General features: G+C 37.2%; 1 protein-coding gene across 1 annotated transcript in view; it reads left to right on the forward strand.

Moving 5' to 3' along the window:
• The window catches only part of RASAL2 (RAS protein activator like 2), a 559503-nt gene that overhangs the window by 496968 nt on the left and 45596 nt on the right, over positions 1 to 16939 (forward strand). The window contains exons 6-8 of the mRNA XM_007937610.2: positions 12657 to 12810; positions 14574 to 14672; positions 15278 to 15832. Coding sequence (XP_007935801.1) covers positions 12657 to 12810; positions 14574 to 14672; positions 15278 to 15832 — 808 coding nt within the window. The remainder of the gene's footprint in view (positions 1 to 12656; positions 12811 to 14573; positions 14673 to 15277; positions 15833 to 16939) is intronic.

The following is a 16939-nucleotide window of genomic DNA, read 5'->3' on the forward strand; positions in this document are numbered from 1 at the left end:
TACTTCTCCTGCTTTATCTTGCTTCTTTGTGTGGACTGTGATGCTCTGCTGTCCCCTGAAGCATTGTGACATTTTTGTGTTTATATTTAATTGGTGATTATATGTTGGAGTGACTTGTCCACAATTTTTGTTTTCTTTGTTTTGTTTGTATGTTATCTATACAGGCAGGGTGTTGTGCTGTGCTCCTCTATTCACTAGTTGACAGCACTTATACACTCACCACCTGTCTCCTTTCCTGTTGTCACCCTCTCGTATGTCTTTGCCAACCCTGGCAAACAGAGCCTATTCTTAGGTCCCTGGAATCCGAATGAGAATGCTATCACTTTAAAATCCAAAATGGTTACCACTTGTAAACATTCAAAATGGCTGCGCTCACAGTCACTTTAAATATCCAAAATGGCCACCGCTTGTAAACATTCAAAATGGCTGTGCCCTCGGTCACTTTAAATATCCAAAATGACTGCCATGTGTAAACAATTAAAATGACTCTGCCCTCCGGACAGCAGAAGGTCAACAGCTCAGGTTGTCTGCCTCCTTACTGTTTCCTTTCCTAGTCATAGGCCACCAGCGCCGTTGTCCTTGCAGCCCTTGGTGACCGGCACTGATCTTTAGGTCAATTCTCAGGTCCCAACACCACTTGGAAATATTCAGGCTATTGGTCTCGTCAGAATAGCTGACAGTCCGCAGCTCCGACCATCTTTGTACTCGCCGTTTTCGTTCAGGTTTTTCCACTAGTGGGTGCCTAATTCACTTCTGTAAAGTTCGTTTCAAAGCTCAGGGTTCCAGGATTACCTTCTGTATCTCTGTCAATTGGTTTTTCTTTTCTTTGTTGAAGAGGATCTGTGTCACTTGTCTGCCTTTTCCTCCATCTTACCAGAAGTCTCACTCTTCTTCATTTTACAGAGGTCTTTTGCAGCAGATTTGCCTAGTGCAATGTGTCATCTAATTTATTCACTGCTGCTTCCATTGGTGTTGATTGTTGAACCAAGTAACATGAAATGTTTGACAACTTCAATCTTTTCTCTATTGTGATGCTGCTTCTTGGTCCAGTTTTGAGGATTTTCATTTTCTTTATATTGAGATGTAATCCATATTGCATACGGTAGTCTTTAATCTTCCTCAGTAAGTGCTTCAAGTCATCTTCACTTTCAGCAAGCAAGGTTGTGTCGTCTGCATATCTCAGGTTGGTAATGAGTCTTCCTCCAATCCTGATGCCGTGTTCTTCTATGTATAGTCCAGCTTCTCAGATTATTTGGTCATCATACAGATGGAATAAGTATGGTAAAAGAATATAACCCTGTTGCATTCCCTTCCTGATTTTAAACTATGCCATATCTCCTTGTTCGGTTTGAATGGCAGCCTCCTGGTCTATGTACAGGTTCCTCATGAGCACAATTAAGTGTTCTAGAATTCCCATTCTTCTCAATGTTATCCATAATTTGTTATGATCCACACAATCAAATGATTTCGCATAGTCAATAAAACATAAGTAAACATCTTTCTGGTATTCTTTGCTTTCAGCCAAGGTCCATCTGACATCAGCAATGATATCCCTGGTTCCATATCCTCTTTTGAATCCAGGTTGCATTTCTGGAAATTCTCTGTCAATATACCACTGTAACCATTTTTGAATTATCTTCAGTAAGATCTTACTTGCATGTGATATTAATGATATTGTTTGATAATTTCCACATTCTGTGGGATCACCTTTCTTTGGAATGGGTACAAATAAGGATCTCTTCCAGTCAGTTGGCCAGCTAGCTATCTTCCAGATTTCTTGGCATAGATGAGTAAGTGCCTCCAGCCTGGCATCCTTGTGTTGAAACATCTCAGTGAGTATTCTGACAATTCTTGGAGCCTTCTTTTTCACCAGTTCCTTCAGTGCAGCTTCACCTTCTTCCTTCAATACCATTGGTTCTTGATTATATGCCACCTCCTGAAATCGACCAATTCTTTTTGGTACAGTGACTCTGTGTATTCTTCCCTCTTCTTTTGATGCTCCCTGCCATCAGTCAGTATTTTGCCCATAGAATCTTTCAATATTGCAAGTCAAAGATTGAATTTTTTCTTCAGTTCTTTTAGCTTGAGAAATGCTGGTTATTTTCTTCCCTTTTTGCTTTCCAACTGCAGGTCTTTGTGTATTTCATTGTAAAAATTGACTTTACCTTTTCAAGCTGCTTTTTGAAATCTTCAATTCAGCTTTTTTATCTTGTCATTTTCCATTTCCTAGCTGCTCTGCATTCAAGAGCAAGTTTCAGAGTCTCTTCTGACACCTGTTTTGGTCTTTTCTTCCTTTCCTGTCTTTTTAATGACCTTTTGCTTTCTTCAGGGATGATGTTCTTGAAGTCATCCCACAATTCATCTGGTTTTCTGTCATTGGTGTTCATGCATCAAATCCATTCTTTAGATGGTCTCTAAATTCAGGTGGGATATAGTCAAGGTCATATTTTGGCTCTTGTGGATTTGTTTTAATTGTCTTTAGCTTCAGCTTGAACTTGCATATGCGCAGTTGATAGTCTGTTCTGCAGTCAGTTCCTGGCCTTGTTTTGGCTGAAAATATTGAGCCTCTTCATCACCTCTGCCCACAGATGTCGTCTGTCTTATCCTGTGTATTCCATCTGGCAAAGTCCATATGTATAGCTGTTGTTTATGTTGTTGAAAGAAGGTATTTGCAATGAATAAGTCATTGGTCTTGCAAAATTCTGTCATGCAATCTTTAACGTCATTTCTATCATCAAGGCCATGTATTCCATTTACTAGTGATTCCTCTTTGTTTCCAACTTTTGCATTCCAGTCATCACCCATAATCAACGCATCTTGATTGCATGTTTGGTCAATTTCAGACTGCAGAAGTTGGTAAAAATCTTCAATTTCGTCACCTTTGGCTTTGGTGGTTGGTGTGTAAATTTGAATAATAGTAGTGTTAACTGGTCTGCCTTGTAGCTGTATGGATAGTATCCTACCACTTACAACATTGTACTTCAGGATAGACCTTGAAAGATTTTTTGTGACAGTGAATGCCACACCATTCCTCTTCAATGTGTCATTCCTGGCATAGTAGAACATATGGTTGTCTTATTTAAAATGGCCAAAAACAGTCCATTTCAGCTCACTAATGCCTGGGATATTGATCTTTATGCATTCCATTTCATTTTTTGACAACTCCCAATTTCACTGGAGTCATACTTTGTGCATTCCACATTCTGATTATTAATGGATGTTTGCAGCTGTGATTTTGAGTCATGCCTCATGAGCAAATGGAGGTCCTGAAAATTACTCCATCCACGTCATTAAGGTCAACTCTACTTTGATGAGGCAGCTCTTCCTCGGTCATATTTTGAGTGCCCTCCAACATGAAGAGCTCATCTTCTGACACTTTATCAGACAGTGTTTCAGGGATATTCATAGTTTTCCAGTAATATATCAGATAGTGATTCACTACTATTCATAATGTTTTCACTGGCCACTTCTTTGATAAGTGGACGTCCCCTTCCTTCTTCCGAGTCTGTCTTAGTCTGGAAACTCCCATGAAACCTGTCTACCATGGGTGACCCTGTTGGTATTTAAAACAGTGGTGGCATAACCTCCAGCTCACAGCAATAGTCAAGCCATCACAGTACAACAAACTGATACACAAGTGGTAGAGAAAGTATACAAATAAAGAAAATTTTAAAAATATTTTTATACTTATTCCTTCTGTCTTTATATTCTTTCAGCAGAGAATATATTTAAGAATATCAAATGAACTAAGATGTGTCATATTAACATGTAAAACTCTGTATCTGCAATAATAATCCCTCACATTTGTATAATAACTGCATTTTTCAAAGGAGAACACTAAAGTTAAGGTTCCAAAAGAATAGTTGATTTGCTCCTTGTCATATAACTAGTGAATGGTTTCATTTGACATGCATGTGTAGGCTTTTTGGCTCCAAGTTGAGAGCTTTCTCCACTATACTTCTTGTTGCATGTGTTGATAAGAATCCTGTCTTGCTGAGAAGATACTCAAGAAAGAAAGGACAAAAGTCAAAATCATACACAAAGCACATTCACTCATGTATACCTCTTGGTAATAGTAGAATACTATATTTTATATATATATCTATATAGATATAGATATATAGATATATATATATAGATATATATATATATTCTACTATTACCAAGAGGTATTCATATTTTAATGTAGCATAGTGCCTAAGGCACTTGACTGCTAACCAGAAGGCTGGCGGTTCAAACCCACCAGCCACTCCTTGGAAGGAAGGTTGGGCATTCCTACTTCCGTAGTGATACTGCCTCGGAAACCCAAGGAGGGGTCGCTATGAGTCGGGGCTGACTCGATGGCAAATAACAACAACAACGTATTTTAATATATTAATGACTCAATTTATGGTCGTATTTCTACAATTTGTTAAAATATAAAGCTGACTCCCCACTCTTTTCATCTCCCCTTATTCCATACAAGGAGCTTTAGTGACACTGTGGTTAGAGCATTGGGCTGCTAACCAAAAGGTCAGCAGTTCGAACCTACCAGCTGCTCCATGAGAGAAAGGTGAGGCAGCCTGTTGCCATCAACATTTTCAGTCTTGGGAACCCTATGGGGCACTTCTGCTCTGTCCTGAAGGGTTGCTATGAGTTGGAATCGACTCGTTGCCAGTTGAGTTTCATTTTGGTTTATATCCCCAGATAGACTGGATAAAATGTAAAATAAAATAAAAGTTTTAAAAAGTATTAAAAATATATGTAGTTGGAGTTTATGATCTTGAAATGGGGAAACCCTTTCTAAGTATAAACTGGGAGGAAATGATTACAGATATGACAGAACTAATTCACTTAATACATAAAGAGCCTTTAAATATCACTTAAACTCAGCAATTAGAAAAATTATTCAAAAACATGAAGCAACAGTCCATAATTCACAGACAAGGGAACATAGATTGACAATAAACATAAAAATATCCTCAACATCATAATTATTGAAATTCAAACTAAATAATAATGAAATACCATTTTTGCCAATTATACTGGCAAAGATTTTTAAAGTTCTATCATATTCTATGTTGATGAAAGCATGTTAGGAGATGATTAAATTGATTCCATTTGTTTTGGAGGGTTATTTGGCAATATCAAAATTTTAAATGTATATAGATTAAATGCTGTCCCCCAAAAGATATATTGAAGTCCTAATCCCTGGTACTGTGAATGTGACTTTGTTAGGAAATAGAGTCTTTGAAGATGTTTTCAGTTAAATTAATATGATGTCATATCAGGGTAGAGTGGGTACTAATCAAATATAAGTGGTGTCCTTATAAAAGAGAAGAACAGACACAGAGAAACAGACAGAGGAAGGATGCTGTGTGCTACAGCTGCAACCCTGGGAACACCTGCCACTGTCAGAAGCTAGGACACAGCATGGAACAGACTCTTCCTCAAAGCCTTGGAAGAAGTCATTAGTTGTTTATGTACAAAAAGTTTCAAGGAGGGTTCACAAAAATTGTTAACAGTGTTTTCTTCATGGAATTGAAAGAAATACCCTTATTTTTATTCTTCACTTTACATCTCTTTGAACTGTTGGAATATTTTACAAGGAACATATATTACTTTACTGTTTAAGAAAAAAAAAAAGGAATTGGAAAAAACCCACAACCTTCTTCAAGCCCACTTCTCCCTCTAGCTATTTCCTTTTCACCATTGCTTCCCACACACTAGGATGGCTATTATATAAGTTTAAAAAAAGAACATTGGAAAATAACTGTTGATGAGAATATAGAGAATTGGAGCCCTCTTACTGCAAAAGAAAAGCCTAGTGAACTGCTTCTATAAAGATTACATCCAAGAAGACCCTATGGAGCAGATCTACTCTGTAAAACATGGGGTTGTTATACGTCAGAATCGACTTGATGAAAGTGGCGTTTTGGTTTGTTTTTTGTTTTTGTTTTTTACAGTGCTGATGGGAATGTAAAGTGGTGCAGCTGCTGTGGAAAAGTTTGGCAGCTCCTCAAAAAGTTAAACATAGAATTACTGTCGTAACCCAGCAGTTCCACTCCTAGATGGTATTTCCCCAAAAGATTTGAAAGCAGAGATTCAAACAGATACTTATATGCCAGTGTTATTGCAGCATTATTCACAATAGCCAAAAGGTGGAAACACCCCAAGTGTCCTTCAGTAGAAGAGTGGATAACAAAACATGGTATATGCGTACAGTGGAGTATTGCTCAGCCATAAAGAAAAATGTTACAATATAGATGAACCTTGAAAACTTTATGCTAAGTGAAAAAAGTCAGACACAAAAGGACGAAGACTATAGGATTCCACTTAGTGAAATATCTAGAATAGGCAAATTGATAAGAGACAAAGAATGTATCAGAGGTTACCAGGGGATGGGGGAAGAGAGAATGGGAGTTATTGCTTATTGGGTACAGAGTTTACTTTTGGGGCAATGGAAAAGTTTTATAAATAGTGCTGATGGTTGTACAATATTGTGAATGTAATTAATGCCACTAAATTCTGCTAAAATGTTTCAAATGTAAAAATTTTAAAACTTTTTTAAATGGCAAATTTTGTTTTAGTATATTATTTTATTGTTGTTGTGTGCCGTCGAGTCAGCTCCAACTTCTAGCGATCCCTCCTTGGGTTGCCGAGGCAATATCACGACAGAAGTAGATTGCCCAACCTTCCTTCAGAGGAGTGGCTGGTGGGTTTAAACTGCCAGCCTTCTGGTTAGCAGTCAAATGCCTTAGGCACTATGCTACCAGAGCTCCTTTAGTATATTATATATGTACTAAAAAAAAAATGGGGGTGGGGATGTCATTGAATTCCACAGTTCTTTCCATAGTTCATTCATACCTACATTAACATAACTATTAAGGAGTGAATGGAAAGACTGATAGTTTATTTTTTCTTTTTCCTGATTTAGTTGCTAGACTTTTAGCCTCATTATCACCATAAAATACGATATGAGTAAAGAGGTTATTCCCTGGTGTCTGTCATATTGGAGACAAATTTGAGTTTTTCCCCAGTACATGTTTTAATATCTTTAATCTAGTCTCTCTTCTGCCTCTACCTTTATTGTATGTGTCATGTAAATGTATCAAAATAGATGTGAGTATCATTTTCATCTATGATGATAAATTTCCTCTTTATAAGCCTTGTTCAACTGACAAGTCAGGCTGACAAATATCCTTTCTTACCGTTAGCAGCTGGGCTCAGTAGACCATCCTGTCCAGTGACTGAGAGCAGGGAGAAGGAAGAGCTGCAGTAAATGTTGTTTCCATAATTTTTTAGTGGGAGCAGTTGTGTGGTATATTTTTAAAACTAACAAAAATCAGTGGGTAATTTAAGCAATAGGTCTGGCTATAACTACTGCAGCCATTAAACCAGTGCAGCTACTGCTGTCAAGATCCTCAAGGAAGTTTTTTTTTTTAAAACACACAGTTTGAACTTTGGTGAATGAACTTTAATTTCTTATTTAAATCTGGAAGGAGAAACCTTTAAAATGAGAGTACAGAAAAGGAACACTTAGGGATCTGCTCTTTCAAACAGGAAAGATCAGTTGGATGTTTTAGCCACTGGTTGAAAACCCATAAAACTCAAGGAACAGGTAAAGCTACATTTTCTCCAAAGTGAAATCTCAGATGCCATTTTTTAAAAAAAACTATTTGGAGTGTGTGTAAATTTGTTGATTATTAGGATACTGGATTCTGTTAATTACTACAGAATTAGTAGTACAAGGTGAAGTGCCTTGAGAATGCATATTCATAAATACGAGTGTACATTGCTGTACATAGCTTCCTGGCTGAGCAGCCATCTCTTCAAGAAATTCCGTGAAACAGTCTGGAATCAGAACTGCCAAGCAAAGCAGAAACTCAGCTGCACTGGAGTCTAGGATGCTGTCTTTCATTTTGTGAGGCAAAAAGCATTTTTAATTAAAAGTGTCCCAAATTTGGAACTAAATCTGTAAACATGTGGCATATTGAGCTAGCACGGTCAAGTATCACTGGAGCTATGGAGGAAATGTAGCTCTTAGAAAAATTAGGTGGTTAAGGTGAGAAAATCCTGCTGTGTTTTACCTAACATAGCACTAATCAGAGTTCTTTGACTTCTTTTTTTCCTTCATCAGTGTATCAGATGGTATGTGTGTATTGGCTCCTCACCCCCTAGCCATTCACTTTCGTCTTTAAGACTGATTTCAGGGAGTGATGAGGGCTAGAGCAATATAATACTCATTCACTATAGTAAGTAATAAAAGGCCTCTCCTGCTTTGTAATTTATCTCTTAAATAGGTCAGAAGCAGGAGGTAATCTTCATCAACAAAGCAATTAGATTTTTAACCCTTACTAGCATATTATCTAGAGGTTTGGTCTTTACATACAAATATGGTGGTATTCCTTAATTAGAAGTAGAATTGTATCTGAAAAGCAGTTTATTTAAACCAAGAAATAGTCTTTCTAGAATCCTGAATATTTTTACCTGGTGTTTGGGAGCTCTGGTGGTAGGGTGCCTAAGGCATTTGACTGCTAACCAGAAGGCTGGCGGTTCAAACCCACCAGCCACTCCTCAGAAGGAAGGTTGGGCAATCTACTTCCGTAGTGGTACAGCCTCAGAAACCCAAGGAGGAGTCACTATGAGTCAGACCCGACTCCAGGGCAGTGCATTGCATTGCGTTGTTGCAGTGTTTGGGATGGTGGGAGACCCGGGAGAGGGAACCTTGCCTATGGTGAAGGGATTCACAATGTTCACTTTGAAGGCTAGTTTCCTTGATGAAGGCTATCATCAGAATGAACTATAGAAAGTCATTCTAAACTCATATTCTATTAATAAATCCACAGTCAGTTTTCTTTAGAGGAGTAAACCATTGTGCCACTCAAGTCTCTTAAAACTCTCTAGTTAATAGATGTAAGAAAAATCAATTCATTATGAAGGTATAGGGTGAGGTAAACATGATTTAGATGGAACTTGGCATTACTAAAGGAGTTCTGATGGCATTGTGGTTAAAGCATTGGGCTGCTAACCAGGTCAATAGTTCAAACCCACTAGCTGCTCCACAGAAGACTTATGAAGCAGTCTGCTTCCTTAAAGATTTACAGCATCAGAAATCCTACGGGGCAGTTCTACATTGAGTTCAGAACCAACTCAATGGCAGTGGGTTTTTTGGGGTTACTGGCAATACTATTATATAAAAATTTGTGCAAATAATGTCCCCTGTTCCCTATTCCTCCCCCACACACACACACCAGGCTGCTGCTCGTTCTGTTTACTGCCATCTTGCTTCTCTGGGAATTACTTCTCAGAGGCACTTTCTTCCCAACACAGGAAAGGCTTGCTTATTAATTCAGCAGTAATGTGCAATGTATTAGTGACTTTGATTTTCACTTCATTTATATACAAATGGAGAATAATAGGAGGATACTGAGTTATGTGTTAATAATTAAAATTTCAGTAACTATAAGTTTTGACTTATAATTCACATTTGGTTAGCAATATCAGTTTATGGCTGCATTTGGAAATTAGACTTGAGTATCAAAGTTAAAAAAAAAACAATTTTATCCAACTTTCTCTACAAAAACAAAATGAAAAAACCCAGATAATTTAAGATCACATAATGCCTAGAAACATTTAATTAGGGTAAGCACTGCAAAGCACAGGGAACAGATGTGAGAGAAGATTGTACTTGCAGCGGGGGATGTCACAAGTGCCTTCTGTGAGGAAATGGGCATCATACATGAAGCAAGCTAAAAGCTTCTCAGACCTGTCCTCTAGAAGAGTTTTTAATAAGAGGTTCTTCCCCACTCTCTGAGTTGCTTCAGTTTGTTTTTTTTTTTTTTCTACAGCCTCTGGTTCTGAGAAAGTGTTAATGAAAATGGTTAGGGATTTCACCGTCTCTTCCTTCCTATTTTAAAATGGTCGCCTGTGCCACATTAGCAGAGCATGCTCCTTGAGTCCTTCAAACTGCAGCTTCTCTCAGCTGCTTTCCAGCACTAATCTCCTTATAGGTGTAGCACCATGGCAACAGGCCCAGCCTAGAGCCCAGGAACCTTGTTTGTCTCACCTGAGGGGCTAGATGCAGCCTGAAGGAAGAAGAGGAATATTACCTATTCTGCAGCCTATTTGGATGAAGACTTCTTGTTGCTTGTTTTTTTGTTGTTGTTGTTCCACTTCTATGGAAGACTTGAAATAACACCTGGAAAACATTCATCCTAAGATATTGTCAGTAACCGAAGGCAACAGGGAAACCATCTTCTGTTGGGTCCTGTCTTCTAAACAGAGAGTTGTTTTCTGAGATAGAGTTCAGAAAGCGACTTGCTATACCGTGACATGTGGCACCGCTATGATTTGGGGCTGCACTGCCAGGTGGCTGTACAATTGCTTCATGTAGGTAGATGCTTATTTTGTTTGAAATAAAATTAATTTTTGTTTTAGAAAATTTTTGTGGAGAATTTGAAAACTACAAGGAAGCTTTTTGTGGTACTTCCTTCTATTTAAATATGCCTTAATCTTTCCCCAGAGCAGAAGAGACTTTTCCCCTCACCATCTCCTCCTGGGAAAAACAAGCTAGTATTGTTTTCTGTGCATTTAGGAAAGATTACAGTGTCTTTTTGCCTCAACCAGGCTTCCTATGAAGCATATTGGGAAGGGTTGTATTGTAATTAAATTATATAGTAAATATATTTTTTTAGTTATTTCTAGTTGATATTTGCAATATACAGTGTACCATTGTCTTATCCAGTGGAACAAAAGGAAATAAATGTGGAATTGTGTTGCACTGTTAATTTTTTAAACTACAGAACATTAGGTGGCATTTGTCCTTTTGAGCATACTGTATATTAACACTGGGAAATAGAAGTGCTGATGTTTTGACCTTAAACTGCTGAGTATCAGAACATATGTTTTTCAGACTAAATTTTAAATGGTGAGTGATTTGTATGGAAAGAAGAATGAACTAAAATCTTTATTGCTTAAAATGTTTCTTACTGTATGAAGGTTGATTAAACAATGTAAGAATGGAGACTGAAGGGGGTGAGCATCCTTTAGTGATTGTTTCCTATACCTCATTGCTTTGTAATTTAACTAAAAGCTACTCTGGCATTACGTATTCTAGTTCCTGTTAATAATAACATGGTTATTTCAAAGAAGTGATCGAAGCTTTTTATTTAGTGTATTTTACAAAAACAAATGCCTTTACACAACACATGTCTTTGGATCCCTATTACTAAGCAGTTCTACTTGAAATACATGTATTTAATTCTGGGTATTTCAATCAATAAATACTGTAATTATCAAGTAAAACTGCATAGCTCTCCAGTTCTGGGTTCAATATTGTGCTTTATATTGACTTTGTTAATTTTTCCAAGGCTAAAGCAGTGAAGTATTAGCTCCTATAGTGATTAGAGTCATGACTCCCAGCATTCTTTTTAAAATAATTAGGAAACAGAATCAGCCAGAATGTCTGAATGGTAATGACAAAGATCTATCCTTCTAGATGAGAGTTCGAGCATTTCTTTCGAGAGAGGGACATTTTTTCATTATTCATGTTTATACAGTAAAGCATGGATAGAGCCAAAGGCTTGCCAGAAAAGAATTCTATGTTGAGATAGAGATTAGGTCTGAAAGACAGTCTTGAGCTATAAAGTTTGGCCTTCACTCTGTGTTTATGTGTGTGTGTTCTGCCAAAAGGGGAAAGAAACAAACAGAATTCAGCCACTGCTGTTTTGTCAAGGTCAAAACGAAAAACCAAACTCACTGCCTTTGAGTCAGATCTGACTCATAGTGACCCCTCCTTGGGTTTCCAAGGCGGTATCACTATGGAAGTAGACTGCCCAACCTTCCTTCCGAGGAGTGGCTAGTGATTTGAACTGCCAGCCTTCTGGTTAGCAGTCAAATGCCTTAGGTACTATGCCACCAGAGTTCCCTTTGTCAAGGTAGAAGAGGATAAAGTTACAGCATGAAAAAAATAAATAAGAAAAGAAATAGCTTGCCTTTTGACAATGCTTTTGTACATACACACAAAAGAATGTATATGATAACCTTGAATAGCGTATATTCCTTCATCTCCAAGATTGGAATGAGGATAAAACTATGTCTATAGTAGAGCTTTGAGCTTCCTTGAAACTATAGTATGTTTTCGAGCTATTGAAAGACAAAAAGAGTGTATAAGAATGCTGGCACATGTTTAAGGCTGAAATGTGTCAGAGAAGGAAAACGAGTGATAGAAAAGTAGTCATACTGCATCCTGTCAAAAACAGAAAATTTATGAGACCCAGAAAAACAAGGCAGTCCTGCTGAATCCCAGCTCTCACAGATTTCACTGTATATGATTCATCTGTGCCTTGTAAATATGCTTACATTTTTGTTGTTATGTTGTTGTTTGTTGTTGTTATGTGCCGTCAAGTCAGACCCGACTCATAGCGACCCCTCCTTGGGTTTCCGGTTCCCGAGACACTGTCACTAGCAAGTAGATTGCCCCATCTTCCTTCCAAGGAGTGGCTGGTGGGTTTGAGCTGCCAGCCTTCTGGTTAGCAGTCAAGTGCCTTAGGCACAATGCTATTATAGATTACCTGTATTCCCATAGACATGTTACACATTTATTGTTAGCATCCATTGTTATTGAACCTCCTTTCCTTGGTGACCTTATCTTAAATTCCTTTTCCTACTTTTAGGTCTCATGGACTGCCTAAACTAAAAGAGTCGCGTTCCCATGAATCCTTGCTGAGCCCATGTAGTGCAGTGGAATGTCTGGATCTTGGGAGAGGGGAGCCTGTGTCAGTGAAACCACTCCATAGTAGCATTCTGGGACAAGACTTCTGCTTTGAGGTAAAGAAGTGTAGGAAGAAATGAGGGCAGTCAAATAAGTATATCTTCTATTCAGTAATTTGTAATTTTTGTTACTGTGGTACTGATGACTTGATTATCTTAAATAGCTGTCAATTGCTAAGAATTACTTACAGGGAAAAATGTTAGAAATCTGTTAATCTAATTATGTTGGCAGTTGAAGTTGTTCAGAATGGCTTGTCATTCCCTTTGGCCTAGTCTGCTTTCAAAATAAATGGTTTCTTGATACATTCTCAGCAATGGCCTCAAAACTAGCAATAACTTTGAAAGCAGTATATTTATCTTTTGGTATTGATAAGGCTGTTAGCCATATATTATCTTTTTTTTCTCCTGAAATCCTGTGTCCCCAATTTAAAGGTTCTTGGAGGTAATTGCTAAGACTGTAACATTTCTAATTATAACACAAACAGTTCAAGAGCTGAAAAATGTCTTACTTATTTTAATCCCCTGCATTTAGCACAGGCTCTGGTATACCCCAAGTTCCTAAAGTGGTGAATGAACCAGTTGCCCTTCAACAGAAAATTATGACTATCTTTTTTATAATAATTTATCCCTCCCAAGCTTAGATGTACACAATTAGCCATTTGCAAGTTAAATCTGAAAACTGTATAGCTATAATTGTTAGGGTTAGAATTTTATTAATTAACAAGAACTTACTTATGACTAGCAATGCTAGATGATGGAGAGCTGAGAAATATTTTGTTCCTGATTTTTTATATAGACCAGCAGAAATAAAATGCAAGCTATGGATGTAATTTAAATTTTATTTAACCTAAATACTATTATTTTAACATGTAATCAATATAAAACTTATTGATGGGATATTTTATATTCTTTTTTTTGTCTGAGTCTTAGAAACGTGATGTGTGTTGTACACTTGCAGCACGTCTCAGTTCAGACTAGCCACATTTCAGGTGCTCGCTAGCCAGACAGGTCTAGTAGCTACCGTACTGTATGGTACAGTTATGGAACATTTAACGTGATGTGATTAACTAGGTAATAACTTGAGACTGAATTAATGTTTGAAGAACTTCAGCAATTTGGGCAAGTCATTTACTGATATCGTTCTTTTTTTTTTTTAAATTAAAAATCATTTGAACTTCCAGGTATTTAGAGAACTTACTTCAAAAAACAATCCCAGTGTTAAGTGGTAGGGATGTAGACAGCATTTTCATTTTTTAAGGACAGTGATTATAATGGTCAGGCTAACCTAATTAGTGACTGGAAATCAACAGGCTGGTTGCCTACTAGAGGAGAAATGTGTTACAAAGACAGTAATTCAGTACCAGTAACTCTTTTCTATTTCATTTAGTATCCTTCTATAATAATATAGTGAAGGCAATCCCAAGAAATGTTACACTCTTTTCCTTTTTTAGTTATTTTTTACCAGCTTACTCAGAATTGAGCATACTTATTTGCAGGTAGTTTACGATGTGACCTGAAAGGTTTTCAATTTTGATCTTTCTGAACTATACACTAGTTTTGGATTCCTCAGCTAAATTCTAAAGTGCCTTTGTTCTCGTACCTTAGGAATGAGTGTGGGTGCTACCTAGGCAAAAAAAAAAAAAAAAAACTAGATACAGATGTAGATACAGATACCACAAAACTAGCAAAAATCATTTTGGTTTCATTTAGTATGATTTGAGTTCATAGTATATCCTTATCTCTTAAATGATAGAATTACGAAGTTGGAGCCCCTAGTACCCTATGTTTTCTTTTTCTTACATCTAATCTTTATGTTAAAGGTTACATACTTAAGTGGGAGTAAATGCTTCAGCTGTAACTCTGCTTCAGAGAGAGATAAGTGGATGGAAAACCTTCGCAGGACAGTTCAACCAAATAAGGTAATAGAGGCTTCAAGTCTCTTAACAAATACAGAACTCTATAAGCAGGATTGCTATGAATCGGAATTGACTCGATGGTAATGAGTTTGTATTTATAAGCTAAGTACATAGAAGACAACATGCAGAAAAAAAATGTCTTAATTTTTATAGAGCTTGATAGTTTTAAAAGCACATTTATATGTGTAATGCCATTTTATATTCAAAATAATCTTATTGCAGGTAGGATCATCATTTTACCAGTGTGGGCAAGAAGTCACAGAGAGGTTAAGTGATTTTCCCAAGTCAAGATAGAAATGAGACTAGAACACAAATTTATTTACTACTTACTCATTTTTTTTATTTCCAGTTTCCTCTAGGCTGGCAGTATGGGAATTTATCATTACAGAAGATTTTTTTTTCTTTAACCCAATTATGTGCCTCTTTAAGATTCTAATATATTCTTATTTAGACCTTTCTAATATCCTGAGCAATGAGATAATAATACCTTTCATTATTTGTTGACCATTTTCAATGGAGTACATAATCAGCATCACCTATTTTAAGGAAAATGTGCTGTCTTTTCTTGGGTGTTAGCTCTCAAAGTCAGCTTTGTTTATTCTTTGTAGGACAATTGCAGACGAGCAGAAAATGTTCTCCGTTTATGGATCATTGAAGCCAAGGACCTTGCCCCTAAAAAGAAATACTTCTGTGAACTGTGCCTTGATGATACCCTCTTTGCTCGTACAACCAGCAAGACCAAAGCAGACAATATTTTCTGGGGTGAACATTTTGAATTTTACAGCCTCCCACCTCTTCATAGCATCACAGTTCACATTTATAAGGATGTGGAAAAAAAGAAAAAAAAAGACAAGAATAATTATGTAGGGCTAGTCAACATCCCCACTGCCAGTGTGACTGGTCGCCAATTTGTAGAAAAGTGGTATCCAGTGAGTACACCTACACCCAACAAAGGAAAGACAGGAGGACCTTCCATTCGGATTAAATCACGTTTCCAAACTATCACCATTCTGCCTATGGAGCAATACAAAGAATTTGCAGAATTTGTCACCAGCAACTACACCATGCTGTGTTCTGTACTTGAGCCAGTAATTAGTGTGAGGAACAAAGAAGAGTTGGCCTGTGCCTTAGTGCACATTCTTCAAAGTACTGGCAGAGCCAAGGTAAGTGGAAAGAGGGGAGGTTGTATTACCTGAAATCTCTTCCCTACCTTGTGTGTGTGTGTGTGTATGTGAGAGAGAGAGAAAGAGGGAGAGATTTGGGTGAAAGTTTAAAGAGCAATTTGGCTTTCCATTCAACAATTCATACACATTTTGTTTCGTGACACTCATTGTCACCCCCACCATGTAATAGCACTCTTCCCACTGTTTACCATTTCCCTTAGTCCTTTCCTATTGCTTCCTGCTTTCTGAGCTTTATCCCTAGGCAAATGCTGCCCTTTTGATCTCATATGGTTGATTTTTCTACTGAGTCCATACCTCCCTGATGTTAATTATTCTGCTTATGGATTTGTCTTTTATTGTTTGGCTAAAAGTTGAACCATGGGAGTGAATTCAGTTCTGGGCTTAAGGAGTTGTCTAAGGGCCATAGTCTTGGAGTTCTCTTCCCTACCTTTACAAATAAACAAAGATGGAGATACTGTGGAGATCCAAATTTTAAAAATCTGTTTTTGCTACTGATCAAGAAAAAGAAAGTCAAGAAACAAACCTATTAGCAGTTCTTAAAGCTAGAAGAGGTAGGGATTATAAATCTAAGAAAGTAAAATGGAGAAACCAACAAATACTTACTTAAAGTCCATTTGCAAGAAAGAAAAATGCCATAGCTAACTCTTTATTGTCTAACAACATAAGTGGTAGGCCATGATAATTTCACAATGTGTTCAAATTCCTTTATCTTTAGTTCTAGAGTATGTTGTATGATGGAATTTTTCCCCACTATGTGTATATATAGATAGATATATATATTTTTTTTAGTTTCTTTTTTTAAAAATTGTGATTTGGGTGTAAATTTACAGAGCAAATTTACTTTCCATACAGCAGTTTGCATACACTTTGTCTCATAACATTGACTACAATTTACTCCAATGCAGCAGCTCCCCTTCCACTTCTTCCCAATAGTTACCTCTTCCCTGTGTCCATTCCTCCATGCACTCCTGCCCCCTGAACTGTCTCTCTGTGCATAAACAGCCCTTCTTTCTCCCATGATTGTTCTCTCCAAGGAGTGTATCTACCTCAGGTAAATGTTCAACTTATATGCCTGTCTTTTGTTTG

The sequence above is a fragment of the Orycteropus afer genome, unplaced genomic scaffold, assembly GCF_000298275.1.
Source record: "Orycteropus afer afer isolate SDZICR_OR568_19922 unplaced genomic scaffold, OryAfe1.0 scaffold00043, whole genome shotgun sequence".
Classification (NCBI taxonomy): Eukaryota; Metazoa; Chordata; class Mammalia; order Tubulidentata; family Orycteropodidae; genus Orycteropus; species Orycteropus afer.